The 20,080-nt window shown below is 36.9% G+C and overlaps 1 protein-coding gene across 19 annotated transcripts in view; it reads left to right on the top strand.

Annotated features, from left to right (window-relative positions):
• The window catches only part of DLG1 (discs large MAGUK scaffold protein 1), a gene marked incomplete at both ends in the record, with an annotated part of 254,956 nt that overhangs the window by 191,098 nt on the left and 43,778 nt on the right, over nt 1–20,080 (top strand). For 18 of the 19 annotated variants that reach the window (XM_080695610.1, XM_080695604.1, XM_080695603.1 and 15 more), the window contains 3 exons: nt 1,361–1,475; nt 14,069–14,245; nt 18,175–18,244. In XM_080695610.1, coding sequence (XP_080551736.1) covers nt 1,361–1,475; nt 14,069–14,245; nt 18,175–18,244 — 362 coding nt within the window. Of the gene's footprint in view, nt 1–1,285; nt 1,476–14,068; nt 14,246–18,174; nt 18,245–20,080 lie in introns of those variants that run through there. The other variant, XM_080695611.1, reaches the window with a different exon arrangement.

Genomic DNA, 20,080 nt, shown 5'->3' with positions numbered 1-20,080 from the left:
AAAGCTGGGCATGGTGTGCACACTTGTAATCCCAGTACTTGGGAGGCTGAGGTAGGATTGCGCACGTTTGAAGCCAGCCTCAGCTACTTAGGCTCTCAGCAACTTAGTGAGACCTTGTTTTCAAATAAAATATTAAAAAATAGGTCTGGGAGTGTAGCCCGGAGGTAGAAAGTCCCTGGGTTCCATCCCCAGTATCACAAAAATAAGTAAGTAAACAAACAAAATAAAAAGTCTAAAATTTAGGACTGGGATGTAGCTCAGAGGTATAGTGTTCCTGGGTTCCATCCCTGGGACGGCAAAAAAATAAAAAGGAAAACAGAATTAGGGGAGTATCTCAGAAATAAAATGCTCTTGGTACAAAAAAGAATTGGGGGGAGTATAAAATTTACATCTTTTTTTTCCTCAGAAACTTAGTAAAATTGTTTCAAAGAGTGAGGGGTGTGTGTGTGTGTGTGTGTGTGTGTGTGTGTGTGTGTGTGACTAAATATTGAGCCCAGGGAAGTTCTATCTCTGAGCTACACTCCCAGCCCTATATTTGTTTTTATTTTGAAATAGGGTCTCACTAGATTGATGAGAGTCTTGCTACTTGCTGAGGCTGTCTTTGAACCTGCAGTCCTCCTGTCTCAGCCTCTCAAGTACTGGGTAAAATTAAAAGATTTTAAAAGGCCGAGTGTGGTGGCGCACGCTTGTAATCCCAGCACTCTGGAGGCTGAAACCTGGAGGATCACGGTTCGCGGACAGCCTCAGCTACTTAGTGAGACCCTCTGCAACTCAGTGAGACCCGGTTTCAAAATAAAGAATGAAAAATAGGGCAAGGGGTATAGCTCAGAGGTCAAATGCCCCTGGGTTCCATCCCCAGACCCTTAAAAAAAAAAAAAAAAGATTTAAAAAGGTCTTAGGGTATAGCTCAGAAGTAGAAGGCCCCAGGGTTTAATTCCAATACTGAAAAATGTATCAGGTTTATAAAATAATCATTTTATCTTACCTAATTGTCTATAAAAAAATTTCTTATAGGGGAAAAAATGTGTATAGCTATGTAATTGCAATAATTTTGAAAAAGAACTAGGTTTTGTTAGGGTTAGTAGTTTTAATGTATATTATCTAATATAGTTTCTGATAGTCCTTCAAAATAATACTTCTATAAAAATGTTTATGATCGTTACTTCAGATTATATTTGACTTGGCATTCTGACTTTGAAATCATAGAATTAGTTAATTTTTTAGTTTAAATTCTTATACAAATTATTGTTTTAAGATTCTAACCACATTTCATCAATTTGAAACTGTTTAAATAATTAACTTTATCTTCAAGTAACTTATTGGAACTATAAAATTTGTTTTTGTTTTTTTTTTTCATCAGAGTATAGTCGTTTTGAAGCTAAAATACATGACTTACGGGAGCAGATGATGAATAGTAGTATTAGTTCAGGGTCAGGTTCTCTTCGAACTAGCCAGAAGCGATCCCTCTATGTCAGGTAACTTTTTTACTTCTATCTATGGAAACCTTTAATTATTTATGTATGCCAATTCTTTCGGGCTTTTCACTGTAACTTAGTTTACTATAGAAAAAATACATTGCAAACCAATAAAGTGGTTTTTTAATGATTGATTTTCTGCCATTGTATTTTTCAAGAATTACAATATTATTTCATTAATGAAAATTATATAACCCCTTGAATATTAATGGCATGATAAAAGACCAAATAAATGTAGGATTAAAATTTTTAGGTTGATGTTTTAGTAGTGAGTGCAAACTTGACATATATAATTCTACACTTAGATTTACATCTATTCATTGATAATAGGATATTCTCCATTGAAATAAAGTTATGAGAAAATGTTTTTCTGTAACATATATGATTAATATAGCAACATAGATGTAATATTAACTTAGTATATAAACTTTTTCATCTCATTGGCTGATAAGACTTAAAACAGAATCCCCTCTTACTTGTATTTCTGTCTTTCATTTCTTTTTCCTAACCAGTGACAATAAAAATCCTACATATTAGATTTTTCTCTCCCAACAATTTTTACAATACTTAATCTTCTGTCTACAACATTGAAAGCATTTCTTTGTTTACCTCTTTTTTATCAATATCTTCTAATTTTAGTGTAATTAGTAAGTCTTTTATATGTGTTTACCAAATACTTAGGTATAAAATAATTTTATATATTAGTTTTAGGTACATTTAATGAATCATTCTTATTTTTATTAATTTTGTAAAAATATAATACTCTAGGATTCAGACGTAGTGATAGAATACTTGCCAAGCTTGTGTGAAGCCCTGTTTTTTTTGTTGTTGTTGTTGGGTTTTTTGTTTTGTTTTGTTTTGTTTTGTTTTTTGTTTTTTGTTTTTTGTTTTTTTTTTTATTGGTGCACTGTATTCATACATCTTAGTGGGATACAGACTTTTGTAGACATACATGCACACATCACCCAGTCAGCCCCCACCCGATCCCCACCCCATTCTCTCCCCATCCCTCCTTCCCATGCTTGGCTTAATGGTTGACATCTAGTATTATAGCAATTTATCCAAAATTAAAAATGATAATTTCACATAACAGTTTCATTTGTCTGATACCAAGCTTTTGATGACTTAAAGATAACATTTCAATATTTCTTTTAGCTTTCTTTCTTACCAGAGAATATTTTTTTCTATTTTTTTTTTAGGTGAAACTATCATATATTTATATATTTATTTTTCAGAAAAAAATCTATCCTAATATGGAATATGGACTCTAGATACCCAAAACGATCTTGAAAAAGACCAAAGCTAGAAGATATATATTTTTTTATTTCAAACCATATAAAGCTACAATAATTGAAACAGTGTAGTACTGTTCTAAAGGCAGATATATAACCATTGGAGTTAAATAAAAGCCTAGAGCTAAATTCTTCCCTATATTGTCAAGTTATTTTTGACAAGGTTTCCACGAACATTTGGTGGAGGAAATAATAATCTTTTAACTAAATATTGTTGAAAAATAATACTTACATAAAAAGGAATAAAATTGGACCCTTACCTAATCACATATACAAATATTAACTCAAAATAGATAAAAGACCTAAATATAAATCTTAAGACTATAAACTTTTAGAAGAGAATCTGGGTCATAAAACCTCACAACCTTGAAATTGGCAATGATTTCTTGGATATGATTTCAATGGCACAGGCAACAGAAGAGTATACAAACTCCCTAAAAAATAAAAAAAAAATTGTATATCCAAAGACAATGTAAACAGAGTTAAAAGTTACTAATAGAGTGGGATAAAATATTTCCAAATGCTGTATCTGAAGGTATATTAATATTCCAACTAGATATCCTAAAAATTAACAACAATAAAGGCAAACAATACAATTTAGAGATAGGTAAAAGACTAACATAAATAATGAATCTCCACAGATAACCAATCTTAGTTATATGTTGGATGGAAAATCTTGTTTCTCTGGTTCTGGTGTGTGTTACCTATTTCTTCTTTGTAGTTAATCTCTTTGAGTATTTTCTCTAGCGCTGGTTCTGAAGACATAAATTCCTTCAGTTTCTGTTTGTCATGGAAGCTTCTTATTTCCCCATCTAATTTGATAGAAAGTTTTTCTGGGTAGGAAATTTTTGGCTGGAAGTTGTTTTCTTTCAGAGTTTGGAATATGTTACTCCAAGCCCTTCTGGCTCTCATGACTTGGTTTGGGAAGTCTGGAGTGATTCTAATTGGTTTGCCTCTGAATGTCACTTGGCCCTTTGTTTTTGTTGCCATTAAGATTCTCTGCTTGGCTTCCACATTGGTCATTTTGATAATTATGTGGCGTGGGGATCCTCTTCTCCGATCCTGTCTAAAGGGAGTTCTATAAGTTTCCTGGACCTGTGTATCAACCTCTTGCTCTATGTTTGGAAAATTTTCTGCTATTACTTCCTTGAAGAGATTGTTGATCCCTTTGGTTTCACTTTCTTTTCCCTCCTCTATTCCATTTATTCTTAGGTTAGCTCTCTTAAAATGGACCCATATTTTTTAATGTCAGATTCCTGCTGTCGGATATATTTTTCTAGATTAGAAACTATGCATTCATTTTTGGAATGATCATCTTCTAAGAGCGAGATTCTGTTCTCCATGTGGTCTAATCGGTTGTTTGTGCTTTGAATTGAGGCCTGTACTTCATTAATTGCATCCTTTATCTCTTTTTGGCTCTCTCTGAGTTCTTTTTGAAGCACTTCTATTATTTCTACAGTTATTTTCCTGATTTGATCTTCTAGAAATCTCTGATTTTCTGTTTTATCGGGTTCTGATGTTGTGGGGTTGTGGGCATTCATTGCTCCAGTGTTATTCCTCTTTCCCATGATTTAGGATGTTTGTGCCTTCTCTGGGTTCTTCCCTTGGGTCACTATGACTTCGCTTAAGGTGCTCTGGATCTCAAGTCTGTAGTATCTCTGACCCCACTACTCCTTTACTGGGTTGTATCACAGAGTCTCCGACCCAGGGAGTCAATCGAGGCTGCTTTAGACTATGGGGGGTGCCAGGTTGCACGTTCTCCTATGGTGTGATATCTCTGCCACCGCCACTCCCCCACTGGGTCAAGTCCCAGGGAGTACAGTACTGGGATTTCTCCTCTGTGGCCCGCAATTTGACTCACTGTTCTTGAGTACGCAGATATAGCTGTACTGGACTCGTTGAATTCACTGCTGCTGCCGCCGGTGGCAATATGGCGCTGCTGCCACGCCCTCGGCCGTGAGGCTGGTGTATTTTTTCTGGTTTTGAGTTCCACTCTGAATCCCTGCAGCGTGTGCTGAGCTCAGCCACTGGGAGCTTTAGATGCTCCCTGCGCTGAAAGATCCTGCCTGGCTGTTCCGCAGCGGCTCACCTCGGCTTGCTGTAGCCGTCCGGTGAATTCTTTGCTGCCACCGGCAGTATGGCGCTGCTGCCGTGTCCTTGGGTGTGAGGCCGGTGTATCTCCTCTGTGGCTCTGAGCTCTGTTCTCAGTCTGCTTTCTCTCTGGAGCCTGGTGATTTTTTTGTTTCTCTGGTGATGGTGTTTTCTGGCTAGGAAAGGCGCTGATTTTGTTGTAATGGAGATTTGTTGTTAGCGGGGCTCTTAAGCCCCGCTTTTCTCGGTCGCCATCTTCCCGGAAGTCCCAAACCCTGGGTTTAATCCCTTGCATTACAAAAAAGGAAAAAAGAAAAAAGAATTCTTTTTTTTTTTTTTTTTGGTGGTGGTGGTGGTGGTACTGGGGTTCCTGGAAGCCCTTCTACCTCCGGGCTACACTCCCAGACCTATTTTATATTTTTGAAACAGGGTCTTTTAAGCCAGGGCAGCTAGCTTCGAACCTGCGCGATCCTCCTGTCTCCGCCTCCCAATCATGGGGATTACAAGCGTGCACCACCATGCCAGGCTAAAGATGTAATTTTATATCAACTTTTTTGTGTGTGCTAAGGATTGAACCCAGAGATATTCTATCTCTGATTTACACCCCCAACTCTTTTTTACTCTGGTTTGTTTTTGTTTTGAAACAAAGTCTCACTAAGTTGCTGAGGCTGGCCTTGAACCTGCAATCCTCCTATTTCAGCCTCCCAAATACTGGGTTTATAGGCATGCACCTCCACACCTGGCAAACTTTTTTTTCCCCCTTTAGTACAGAGAATTGAATTCACGGGCATTCCGCCTCTGAGCTCTACCCCCTGCCCTTTTTATTTTGAAGCAGCATCTCAAAATAAAAAGTTTGAGGCTGTCCTCAAACCTGTAGTCCTCCTATGTCAGCATCCCCAATACTGGAATTACAAGTGTGTACCACCATGCTAGCTAAATTTCTATTTTTAAAGGTCACATAGTATCCAAAAGCTTGTAATAAAAAAACAATTGTCATTTCCCACCAACCCCCAGGTCCATCCTCTAGAAATAATTATTCTTCATTTTCCTGGTAAGCTCCTTGTCTTTACCTTTAGATTTCTAAATAACATGCATATAATGCTGTTTTTAACTTTGAACATCATGACTTCCTACCATGATAGATGAGAATATTTCTCTCCCCTAACAAACCATTCATTCTGCCTCTTCCCATCACCCAAATATAGCTCTGTCACTGTCAGTAAAGTTAATACTTTAGAGTCATGTAACTATGTAAGCCTCTCTAGAATGTTTCACAACATATGGTCACACAGATGGTCTTTCAGTTGGGTTTTTCCATTTTTGTGCTCCAGTCTAGACTAGTTGTTCTATGGACTTGGGATGGTCTCAAATGAGACTTTGCTCAGCCATTTTCCTATGCCCTTTGGTTCTCTACTATATCAGGATCTCTTTTTCTAGGTGTCATATTTTCTTCATTCTCTTTTTAACTTTTATTTTGCCAGAACACATCCTCTAGAAAGTTTCTGAGAAAAGAATGGATGGGGGGTTCGTTTTTGTGTTTTGGCAGTCATAACTTTATTCTGCCTTCTTCTCAATAAAGAATTTGGAACATAGGGGAAAGGGCTGATATCCCATTTTATTTTTTAGGATTTTCTTCTTGTTACCTGATTATCCTTTGTCATTATCTTTTATTTCATGAACATACTATTATCTCATTTCTCTGAAGTGTGCTTTCTCTATTCTTTTTTCCTAGTTAACTTATTTTGTTTATTTTTACATATGAGGTATTATTCAAATATTCAGTAGTTTACATTTTATCCTTAGGACAAGAGAGTGAAGTTAGTAGGTTGGGCTAGCTTGATGATGGGAGTGTGGAAAATTGGCTCATTCCCCTCTCCTGCCATTTGTCATTCTTTTCTATGTTGTCATTAAATAATTCTAGAGCAAAATCCTTAATCTTTTGCCAACAGGATATACTAGACTGCTAGAAAACTCATTTCAGAATGTGGGTTTCCTTTTCATTCTCTTCAGCCCAGTTCTTTCCCCCAGCCTCTCCAAGTTCAGAGTACAATCTCTAGAGACTAAACCTCTAGTCTTCTGTACGATTGGGAGTAACAAAGTAGAATTTAATGGTTTAAGTCATCCACATATATGTGGTAAAACCAAAGCAGCAAAAAATAGGGGTCAAGAAAATAATAAACACTATATTCAGAATGTTGATTGTGTTCAAATGGTGAGTAGCACTTGATGCAAAAGAAACAGAATCAGAGGGAAAATAGGTGAACGTGAATTACCAATAAAGGTTTCTGTGAGGTCTTAAATTGGATAGTAGGTTAACAAATGTCCATTATACTCTTACAGTTAATAACTCATACATATTCCAGGGCTATCTCTCTTTTGTACTTTCATTGGTACATTATAGTTTCACATCACCATGTAGTTTACATTGATAGGGACATACATGTACACAGCCATCACCACCTTCCCCTAGACCTCCTCCATCACTCACTGGGCTTCTCCATTTATGTAAAGTCCCTCTGTATCCCCATTACTCCCTAGCTTCTACGTATGAAAGAAATCTTATGACCCTTCACCTTCTGTGACTGGCTAATCTCACTTAACGTTCTTCAGATCCATCCATTTTCCTATAAATGACATAATTTTGTTCTCAATTGCCGAGTTGAATTTTATTGTCTGTGTATCTCATAATTTTGTAATCCCTTCATTTTTTGGTTCCATATTTTGGCTATTTTGAATTGTGCTGCTATAAACATGGATATACGTCTCTCACTATAATATTCTGATTTTAATCCCTTTGGGAAGATACCCCAGGAGTGGTATAGCTGGATCATATGGTAGATCCATTCCCAGTTTTCTGAGGAATCTCCACACTGATTTCCATAGCAGCTACACTAATTTATAGTCCTACCAACAGTGTACAAAAGTTCTATTTCCCCACATCCTCACCAATATTTATTGTTGTTTGACTTAATGATTGCCATTCTGATTGGGCTTAGGTAGAATCTCATTGTAGTTTTGATTTGCATCTCCCTATCTCCCTGACTGCTAATGATGTTGGAAATTTTTCATATATTTATTGGCCACTTGTATTTCTTTCGTGAAGTATCTATGTAGTACCATTGCCCATTTCTTGATTGGGTTAAATTTTTTTTTCTTTTGGTGTTAAATTTTCTAAGGTTTTTGTTGTTGTTGTTTGTTTGTTTCTTTGTGGTGCTGGAGATGGAACCCAGGGCCCTTCTACCTCCAGGCTACACTCACAGACCTATTTTAAATTTTTTTATTTGGAAACAGGGTCTCTTAAGCCAGTGGAGGCTGGCTTCGAACCTGCGCGATCCTCCTGTCTCTGCCTCCCAAGCGCAGGGATTACAAGCGTGCGCCACCACGCCCGGCAGTATTCGTTTTTTAATGAGTCATATATAACAAAAGTTATCACTAAGGGATAGAGATTGTAGGTGATTTCTTTTGCCAATTTTTCATTTAAAATAAAATAATATAGTTATATTTTGTGACGTAAAAGATAAACTTAGGCTGGGCGTGGTGGCACATAGCTGTAATCACAGTACTTGGGAGGCTGAGACAGGAGGATGGGAGGTTCATGGCAAGCCAGTCTGTGAATTAGTGAGACTCTTTCAAATTTTTAAAAAATAGGGTTGGAGCTGGGTGTGGTGGCTCACGCTTGTAATCCCAGCATTTGGGGGCTGAAAATGGAGGATCGCCGTTTGCTGCCAGCATCAGCTACTTGGTGAGGCCCTCCGCAACTTAGTGAGACCCTGTTTCAAAATAAAGAACAAAGAATAGGGTTAGAGGTGTAGCTCTGAGGTAGAATGTCCCTGGGTTTCATCTCCAGTACTGCAATAGAAAGAAAGAAAGAAAGAAAGAAAGAGAGAGAGAGAGAGAGAGAGAGAGAGAGAGAGAGAGAGAGAGAGAGAGAGAGAGAGAAAGAAAGAAATAGGGTTGGGGCATAGCTCAAAGATAGAATTGAACCCCTGGGTTCAATCCCCAGTACCACAAAAGAAAGATAAATTTATTCCAAAAATACCTTTTCTTAATGTCTTTTGACTTTGGTCCACCCCTTAATGTACTTTCTTTTCTATTTTTTATTATGCTTATTCATATCCTCATCTTACACTTTTTTCTTTCTTGTACTGGGGATTGAACCAACAGGTATTCCACCTCCTAGCTGTGCTCTCTTTCTGCCCTTTTTTATTTTGAAACAAATTCTTGTTAAGTTGCAGAGGCTGGCCTCAAACCTGCCATCCTCCTGTCTCAGCCTCCCAAGTACTAGGATTACACGCATGCACCACCATGCCTGGCTATCTTCTGCATACTTTAAGTATTTATATTTAAATAAGCCTTCCCACTTTTAATTTCCACCAACTTCTCCTACACCGATAGTCCTGAAAGGACTTTGAAACCCATTCACACATTTATTTAGCCATCAGATAATTCCACCTCTCTTGAGTTTTAGTTGGAGAGAAAGGTTCTTAAAAGTTGGGTAGCCAGGTGTGGTGGCGCACGCTTGTAATCCCAGCATTTGGGAGACTCAGACAGGAGGATTGCAGTTCACAGCCAGCCTCAGCTACATAGTGAGGCCCTTTTCAACTCAGTGATACCCTGTTTCAAAATAAAGAATAAAAAAATAGGACTGAGGGTATAGCTTGGAGGTAGAATGCCCTTGGGTTCCATCCTCAGAACCACAAAAAAAAAAAAAAAAAAAAAAAATGTTGGGTAGCATGAAAAGGAACATGATTTGTGTCCTAATTCCAGTTTCTAGATTAAAATAAAAGAAGTAAATGGTATTAAAAATGTAATTGCTGGGCAAGCATGATGGCACACACCTGTAATCCTGGTGCCTGCGAGGCTGAGACAGAATTGCAGGTTTGAGACCAGATCAGCAACTTAGCGAGACTCTCCAAATAAAACAAAATATGGCTTGGACTGTAGTTGAGGTGGTACGCCCTTGGTTCATTCTACAGCCCAAAGCTCTTTCTTGTACTCTTCAGAAAGATTGTTTTAAACTTGGGAATTTAATTTGTTTATATATTGGATATTGACTAAATCATAGCATACAATATTTTCTTTTTATGAACATTTTAAATAAAGTATTTTTCCAAAATATTTGGCAACTTATAAAGTCATCTGTAGCTAATATTCATCATTAATATTGGCTCTGAAATTTTGTTAATTCTAGTTTTGTGAATAAACAGAAGGAATAATTAACTGCCAGAATATTCACTGTGTTGAACTAGTTTTATAGTTCCCAACTAATGAATCAAATCTGTCAGAGAATTTGGATTTCCAAGCATTCAGTCAAAGTAAAGAGAAGAATATTGCTTGATATTTATTTTTTATTTTTTTAGGACAACTCTTTAGAGTTGTTTTCATTTTAGAACTCATTATAGGTTGCAGTTGGATTATATTAAAAGCATGTTGTTGTTACAGTGTGGGCTCTTGCTATGTTTTTCAGGCTGGCCCTGAACTGGGCTCAAGCAGTCCTCCTGCCTCAATCTATCAAGTAGTTGGGGATATAGGTACTTAAACCACTCCTAGAAGCATTTTTCAAATTTCTCCTACACATTTACCAAATCTGATTTAATCCTCAGAATATCCCTACATAGTAGCTAATAATGCTATTTGATAGATAAGGAAAGAGTAGGGAGAACCAAATAAAATACCCAGAGTAAAACAAAACTAACTCAGAGACTACAATAAAACTAAGTACAGGACCTAGCACAGCCCCACAAGAATCTGATTCCAAAGCACGTGCTGATTCACTTTACCAGCACTGTCCAGTAGAAACATAATTTGAGCCACATACATCATTTTTAATTTTCTAGGAATCACATTAAAATGTAAAAAAATCTTCAATATTGAAAGAAAAGGTAATATACCTAAGAGCAAACTATTTTCATAGCAAGTTGAATTTGTTAACTTTTTTTTAAAGCATAAATAATTTATTGCATTTTATCAGATCATAAGGAATAAAACCAGTAATGAACAGCAAGAATAGCTATAGAAGTTATGGAGATTGAGCATTTGACTTTTTTTTGTGTGTGTGTGTGCATATTTATTTATTTATTTTTTTATTTTTATTTTTTTTTATTGGTGCAATGTATTCATACATCATAATGGTATAAAGAAAATACTTTTGTAGACATACATGCACACATTGCCCAGTTAGCCCCTACCCGTTCCCCACCCTGTTCCCTCCTTCCCATGCTTGGCTTAGTGGTTGACATCTAATTTTATAGCAATTTATCCAATATAAACGATGATAATCTCACAAAACAGTTTCATTTGTCTGATACCAAGCTTTGATGACTAAAAGATAACAGTTCAAAATTTCTTTTTGCTTTCTTTCTTACCAGAGAATATTTTTTCTTTTCTTTTTTTTTTTTTTTAGGTGAAGCTATCATACATTTATTTATTTTTCAGAAAAAATCTATCCTGATATGGAATATGGACTCTAGATACCCAAAACAATCTCGAAGAAGAACAAAGCTAGAAGATGTATATTTTCTGATTTCAAACCATATAAAGCTGTAATAATTGAAACAGTGTAGTACTGTTATAAAGGCAGATATATAAACCATTGGAGTTAAATAAAAGCTTAGAGATAAATTCTTCCATATATTGTCAAGTTATTTTTGACAAGGTTTCCACGAGCATTTGGTAGAGGAAATAAAAATCTTTTAACTAAATATTGTTGAAAAATAATAATTACATGAAAAAGAATAAAACTGGACCCTTATCTAACACATATACAAATATTAACTCAAAATAGATAAAAGTCCTAAGTATAAATCTTAAGACTATAAACTTTTAGAAGAGAATCTGGGTCATAAAACCTCACAACATTGAAATTGGCAGTGATTTCTTGGATATGATTTCAGTGGCACGGGCAATAGAAGGGTAAACAAACTCCCTAAAAATTAAAAAAAAATATTGTATATCCAAAGACAATGTAAACAGTTAAAAGTTACTGATAGAATGGGATAAAATATTTCCAAATGCTATATCTGAAGATATATTAATATTCCAACTAGAAATCCTAAAAATTAGCAACAATAAAAGCAAACAATACAATTTAGAGATAAGTAAAAGACTAACATAAATAATGAATCTCCACAGATAACCAATCTTAGTTGTTGGATGGAAAATCTTGTTTCTCTGGTTCTGGTGTGTGTTACCTATTTCTTCTTTGTAGTTAATCTCTTTGAGTATTTTCTCTAGCGCTGGTTCTGAAGACATAAATTCCTTCAGTTTCTGTTTGTCATGGAAGCTTCTTATTTTTCCATCTAATTTGATAGAAAGTTTTGCTGGGTAGGAAATTTTTGGCTGGAAGTTGTTTTCTTTCAGAGTTTGGAATATGTTACTTCAAGCCCTTCTGGCTCTCATGACTTGGTTTGGGAAGTCTGGAGTGATTCTAATTGGCTTGCCTCTGAATGTCACTCGGCCCTTTGTTTTTGTTGCCTTTAAGATTCTCTGCTTGGCTTCCACATTGGTCATATTGACAATTATGTGGTGTGGGGATCCTCTTCTCTCATCCTGTCTAAAGGGAGTTCTATAAGTTTTCTGGACCTGTGTATTGACCTCTTGCTCTATGTTTGGAAAATTTTCTGCTATTACTTCCTTGAAGAGATTGTTGATCCCTTTGGTTTCACCTTCTTTTCCCTCCTCTATTCCGATTATTCTTGGGTTAGTTCTCTTAAAATGGGCCCATATTTCTTCAGTGTCAGATTCCTGCTGTCAGATTTTTTTTTTTTCTAAATTAGAAACTATGCGTTCATTTTTGGATTGCTCATCTTCTAAGAGCGAGATTCTATTTTCCATGTGGTCTAATCGGTTGTTTGTACTTTGAATTGAGGCCTTTACTTCATTAATTGCATCCTTTATCTCTCTTTGGCTCTCTGAATTCTTTTCGAAACACCTCTATTATTTCTACAGTTATTTTCCTGATTTGATCTTCTATAAATCTCTGCATTTCTGTTTTATCAGGTTCTGATGTTGTGGGGTTGTGGGCATTCATTGCTCCAGTGTTATTCCTCTTTCCCATGATTTCGGAAGTTTGTGCCTTCTCTGGGTTCTTCCCTAGGTCACTACGACTTCAATTAAGGTGCTGTGGATCTCGAGTTTGTGGTATCTCAGTCCCCACTACTCTTTTACTGGCTTGTATCGCAGAGTCTCAGACCCTGGGAGTCAATCGAGGCTGCTTTAAACCATGGGGGGTGCCAGGTTGCATGTTCTCCTATGGTGTAATATCTCTGCCACCACCACTCCCCCACTGGGTCAAGTCCCTGGGAGTACAGTACTGGGATTTCTCCTCTAGGGGCCGCAATTTGACTCACTGTTGAGTGCGTTGATGGAGCTGTCATGGACTTGGTGAATTCGCTGCTGCTGCCGCCGGTAGCAATATGGCACCACTGCCATGCCCTCGGCCATGAGGCTGGCGTATTTCTTTTCTGTTTTTGAACTCCACTCTGAGTCCCTGCAGGGTGCGCTGAGCCCAGCCCCTGGGAGCTTTAGCTGCTCTCTGTGCCGAGAAATCTGCCGAATCCCGCCTGGCTGTTCAGCAGCGGCTCACCTCTGCTCACTGTCCGCCGCTCCTCTCTGGAGCTTGGTGGGCTGTTGATTGAGTTGGTCTGGTGCCGTCCGGTGAACTCGCCGCTGCCGCCAGCAGTAAGGCGCTGCTGCCACGTTCTCGGGGTTGAGGCCGGTGTATCTCCTCTCTGGTTTCTGAGCTCTGTTATGAGTTCCCTTCCTCTCTGGAGCCTGGTGCTGCAAGGCAAAATGGCGCCCGCCGCTTCACGCCATGGCTCCAGCTGCAGCACTGTGGTCTGGTTTCTGGTGTCTCGTTTTTCCAGCCCTCTTTTTCTCTGTCCCTTAAAATTACATTTTTTGTTTCTCTGCTGATGGTGTTTTCTGGCTATGAAAGGCGCTGATTTTGTGGTAATAGAGATTGGTTGTTAGTGGGGCTCTTAAGCCCCGTTTTGCTCCGTCACCATCTTCCCGGAAGTAGTCTGTTAACTTCTTTTTTGTTAATTGTATATAGTGCAAAGTTGATCTTGACGTTTTGCCTGCCACAAAATAATATTAGTTTAATTATCTATACAGATTATATACACTTTAGAATCTTGTTGTTTTAAATCATTTAATACCACTATAATAAGTACTTACAGACTTTTTTTTTCTTCTGACTCTTTTCTTTAGGGCCCTTTTTGATTATGATAAGACTAAAGATAGTGGCCTTCCCAGTCAGGGACTCAACTTCAAGTTTGGAGATATTCTTCATGTTATTAATGCTTCTGATGATGAATGGTGGCAAGCCAGGCAGGTGACACCAGATGGTGAAAGTGATGAAGTTGGAGTGATTCCCAGTAAACGCAGGTAAATACAAGTTGTTCTTTTTTCTTACCATTTAAAAGTAGGGTATAAACAACATAAATAATTGTTGTTGCTTTACATTTATTTTACATGAATGGACCTGGTCAACATTGTGCTAAGTGAAATTAGCCAGATGCAGAAAGTCAGATATGATCTCAATTCTATGTGAAATTTAAAATAAAAACTCAGACAGTAGAGTGGTAGATACCAGAGTCTTGGGGTGGGGTGGGGAGATGTTTTTCAAGAGATATAAAGTTCTAGTTATGCAAGACAGATTGTAGAAACCTGATATGTAGCACAGTAATCCATAGGTAACAAAAACCTAAACTATTCCTTAGATTTGCTCATATCTGTGTGTTCCTCACCACCACCCAAAAAGGTAACTGGGTACGGTGATAGATTTTCGTTAGCCTGAATTTTGTGATTGTTTCAAAATGTATATGTATGTAAGATCAAGTTGTGTATCATACATATACACAAAATAAATTTTAAAACAACAAGAAATCTGAATTAAAAAATTATTTTACTGAAGTAATGATATTATACTTTGTTTTCCATATTGTACTTTACAGTCATTTGATTTTATTTACACTGAATTATAACCATGGGCATAACTAGAAAATATGATGCACCCCCAAAAGAAATTTCTTTAAAGATCATACTAGTTGCTGAAAGCAAAATATGTCTACACCAGTGGAAGAAGATAGAATTAAAATGTCTTTAGTTTTCCCACATACGTAGTATTGGGTCTTAAATTTTTGAGAATTTATTTTATTGTGTACATTGCCTGCTTTAAACCTAACTAGTGGAAATAGATGAAGATTTTTTTTTTTTTTTAGAAATATTTAGTGGTTAGGTCCCCTCCCTCAGTTAGGTCTCCTCCTTCTTTCTACTAAGGTTTTTCCTCATTTGTCAAGTCCCTCCTGAGTCCCAGTTTCTTCCTAGCTTCTGCATATGAGAGAAAACATCTTAAAGTTTCAAGATAGGAAGTTTATGCTTCATATCACTTTTTTCTTGCTTAATTTAGACTTGGTGCAGCCTTTCCTCTTTATATTTTTAACTGTTCATTTTTTGTGGTTCATTAGTGCATACTTACCATCTAGTGGCACAAGTGGTTACTTGCAGGCTATCTTTGAAAAGGATGATACCAGCTTAGATGGGCTCCCCTTTGGAGGGTCTCTGAAGGTTGACAGTCTCTAATTTTGTGAGAAAGGTATATAAATGTCAACTCATGATTCTCCCCAAGGTATCTTACTTATGAGATCTGATTCATCCAAGTCATTACCTAAAAGTTCTTCCATAAGCCGGGCGTGGTGGCGCACGCTTGTATTCCCCACGCTTGGGAGGCTGAGACAGGAGGATCACAGAGGTTCGAGGCCAGCCTCAGCTGCTTAGTGAGGCTCTCAACAACTTAGTGAGACCCTGCTTCCAAATAAAATATAAAATGGGTCTGGGAATGAAGCCCAAAGGTAGAAGGCCCCTGGGTTCCATCCTTAGCGCCGCAAAAAAAAAAAAAAAAAAAAAAAAGTTTTTTCATAAGGAGATTTTTTGTTTTGATTTTTGTTGTTGTTTTGGTGCAGTATAGTTACACATCTTGATGAAATTCAGGATAATAGAGGCATACATGCACACAATACTCATTGAGTCCTCCCCTGGTTCCCACTTCAGTCTTTCTCCCTCCCCACCTTCCCATGCTCAGCACAGTGATGGGCTTTGAGAAGTGTGTGTGCATCACGTGCACTGAGGTACTTCCCTCAAGTCTTCTCTTTCCCATCTCCCTCAGTTAGGTCCCCTCCTTCACTCCACTAAGGTTTCTCTTCCCTTTTTTTGAAGTCCCTCCTATGTCCCAGGTTCTTCCTAGCTTCTACTTATGAGGCAGAACATCTCAAAGTTTTAAGATAGGAAGCAGAAATAAAAATGTGTATTAAAGCTAATTCACTTGAAGTCAAGGTTATGATACAGTAAACATGTTCTTATTAATGAGTTTGATGTATATTTTGTTGGAGCCACTATTATCCATAGACATCAAATTGTGTAACTATTTATAGACCTGTGCCTATGTTAGTACTGGAGAGTAATATTCTATTTTGAGGGGGGGGGGTTGTTGTTTTACAATGCTGGGGATAAAATCTAGGGCCTCGTGTATGCTAGGCGAGTGTTCTACCACTGAGCCACACATGCCCCTAGCCAACAGTGGTAGAATTAGAAATATTTCCAAGAATTTGTAGGTATGATTCAGGGGTTTATAACTTGTTGGCCAGATCCATATACTTAGTAAGATCCAACTGTCATGCAGTCATTGGGTAGATGGCAAATCCTCTTTTAGCAAGCAGCCCCTTAGCATAACTTTTTCCCTGGAATAGAATATAATCTGCTTAAAATTTTAAAATGTTTCTCTCTATTTTTGAGTCAGTAGAAACATCATAATTAAGTAGCAAGGTCACAGTTCCAAAATATTATATTATCTCTTGGTGCCTCATATAATGCAAAGGCTTTACATATGCCTGCAACCAATGAGAAATATATTGTTCACTTTGATGTAAAGAGAATACAAGAGATTTTTTTTTTTTTTTTTTTTTTTTTTTTTTTTTTTTGTATTAGGGTACCCAGCTGAGGCTGGCTTTGAACCTGCGTGATCCTCCTGTCTCCGCCTCTCAAGTGCAGAGATTACAGACTTGGGCCACCATGCCCAGCTTAAGGCGTCCTACTTCTGAGTTACACTCCTAGACCTTTTACTTTTTTTTTTTTTTTTTTTTTTTTGGTGGTACTGGGGTTCCTGGAAGCCCTTCTACCTCCGGACTACACTCCCAGACCTATTTTTACATTTTTTTTATTTGGAAACAGGGTCTCCTAAGCCGGCGCGCGCGGCTGGCTTCGAACCTGCGCGATTCTCCTGTCTCTGCCTCCCAAGTTCGGGGATTACAAGCGTGCGCCACCACGCCCGGCTTTACTTTTTATTTTTTTAATTTTGAAGCAGGGTCTCACTAAGTTGCTGAGGGTCTCATTTAATTGCTGAGGCTGTCCTCAGACCTACAATCCTCCTGTCTCAGCTAGCCTCTCAAGTACTGGGATTATAGGCATACGCATCACACTGGACTTATTTTTAAATTTTTTATTGTTACATTACATTATAATAGTAGGATTCATTTGATATATTCATACATGTACGTGACTTTTTCTTCTCTCTCTTTTTTTTTTTTTTTTTTTTTTTTTTTGGTGGTACTAGGGGTGGAACCCAGAGGCTTTCTTACTCTGTGCTATACTCCCAGACCCATTTTATATTTTATTTGGAAACAGGGTCTCACTAAGTTGCTGAGAGCCTCACTAAGTAGCTGAGGCTGGTTTCGAACCTGCACGATCCTCTTGTCTCAGCCTCCCAAGCACGGGGATTACAAGCATGCGCCACCATGCCTGGCTACATGACATTTTCTAAAAAATGAAAAGCCTAGATCATTTCTAACTTAGTAATGCCTCACAGTATTTTCATCATAATTATGGGATTAATTACATATGTAAGTATACACATGTGCACTGTAATTTGGTACCTCATAAGTGGTTTCATGTTTCATAAAATCCCCCTTTATTTTATTTTTTGGCAGTCCTAATTAATTTGGGGATGTAAGCCTAGATGACTTCTAAAAAGTTTTAGAATATAAAAATGCCTATTAAGTTATTAGTTTTGGTGATTTCTAGTAAGACTCTTGGATATATTTGTTTTACTTAAACATTCTGGCCATGCTTGGTAGCATGTGCCTTTATGCTAGCTACTAGGGAAGCTGAGGTGATAGGATTACGATTTCCAAGCCAGACAAAAAGGGAAAAAAGAAGAAGAAAAACTCAGTGCTAGAGCTTGCCTAACATGCTTTAGGTCCTATATTCAGCCCATACCACCTAAATAAGTAAATAAATAAATAACCTCTATGCTTTGACAGAGTTGAGAAGAAGGAAAGAGCCCGGTTAAAAACAGTAAAATTCAATTCTAAAACAAGAGGAGATAAAGGGGTGAGTATGTGAAATCTCTTTTATATTTGAAAATTAATAATTGAGGATAATAGATTCTATTGTAATTCTCATTTGAGCTACATTGTTAAGATGAGACGGATTTTGCTGTAAGAATTTACTATGAGAGGTTCTTACAATGATACTTTACAATAGTAGTGAGCATTTATTAAATTAAAGCACATATTTCACAAATCTTTTCCAAATTACCAGAACTTAGTATTTGATATATTCTTAGCAACATACTTTTGTTCAGGATTATTTTTATAAATGAAATGGACTGTGTTACAATTATTAGTCATGAAAGCTAGGTTAATAATAACTCTTCTCTACTGTGAGTCTCCTTAAAATATTATCTTATTCTATATCCCCTTCATTCTGAAAATAATTTTTTAATAGAATCCATGCTTAAAATGTTGGAATCACACAAATCTTTATTTGGAAGGAATAAGAAAATGGGGTCTGTAGATGGCTAAGAAATACATCAAAATTTTTTCATACATATTTTAGGTGTGTATTTATTTTTTTATTTATTTTAAATCTTTCTCTCTGAATGTAAAAGTTTTAGGTGTAAGTAGATCAGAAAGATGGTACAGCCGAGCATGGTGGTGCACCCTTGTAATCCCAGCATTTGGGAGGCTGAGACAGGAGGATCGTGGTTCAAAGACAGCCTCAACTACTAGTGAGGCCCTTTGTAACTCATACCCTTTTTCAAACTAAAGAATAAAAAATAGGACTTGGGTGTGACTCGAAGATAGAATGCTCCTGGGTTCCATCCCCAGTTCTGCAAAAAGAAAAGAAATGAAAGATAGTACAGACTTCACTTGTACTCTATACAGAGTTCTGATTTTCCTTCACTTGCTACAATGAAATCTTCTAAAAGTAAGCCTGAAAAAAGAGTTGAACATATATTGAATTGAATTACTTTTCATAACTTTTATGTTTGGGGGGTTTTATCTAAAGCAGCATTTTAATCATATCTGAAATGAATATGAAAAATTACCTCAGCAAATAAATTATTCTGTACATCTCTGAAAGCTCTAAGCACTTAAACATAAAGCTTTAAAATTTTAAAGAGCTGAGCATGGTGGCACACACTTGTAATACCAGTACTTGGGAGGCTGGGACAGTAGGATCGCAGGTTCAAGGACAGCCTCAGCAAGTAGTGAGACTTTCATCAACCTAGTGTGAGACCATGTTTCAAAATAAAAATAGAACTGGGGGTGTAGCTTAAAGGGAGAAATGTGATATTTGGTCCAAGAAACTGAGTAAATTGAGTAATATATGCAATTTTTAAATAATAGATTCCTTTAAAATTAATATGTACCTTTCAGAAAACACAAAATTATATAGTGTGATCTGAAACAGAATTTAAAAGAGAAATTTTTTGTTGGAGGAAAAAATCTCTAGTAAATGTTTATGACATAAAATAAGTACAGTGTTTTCCTGTTTGTTTTAAGTATGTGTTAAAAATAATTTAGTACAATATATCACTCTAGTGAATTGAAAAAGAGGTTGCATGTTGTACCTTTACTTTCATACTATAAGAAGTTAACTGAATTAACGACATATTTAAATCTTAGTCTTGTTTGCTCACTGTAACCAACTTTATGCAGTCACTGTGTTCTAACACAGCACCAAAAATATGCATGATTCTGAGTTGGGTAAAAATACGCTTGCCATTGATACAGAACTGCATTTCTTTCTATAATACCATTTCCTATTGCTCCTTTTCCTCTCCTTACATGGTGATTTTGGGACTTTAGTTTTGCTACCAACTTACAACACTTCACTTTCTCATTAACATTTTTAACACTCGTTTTGTTTTTTTTAAATAAT

Source organism: Muscardinus avellanarius, assembly GCF_963383645.1.
Source record: "Muscardinus avellanarius genome assembly, chromosome: 5".
Lineage (NCBI taxonomy): Eukaryota > Metazoa > Chordata > Mammalia > Rodentia > Gliridae > Muscardinus > Muscardinus avellanarius.
This window is presented reverse-complemented; position numbering and strand designations above follow the sequence as displayed.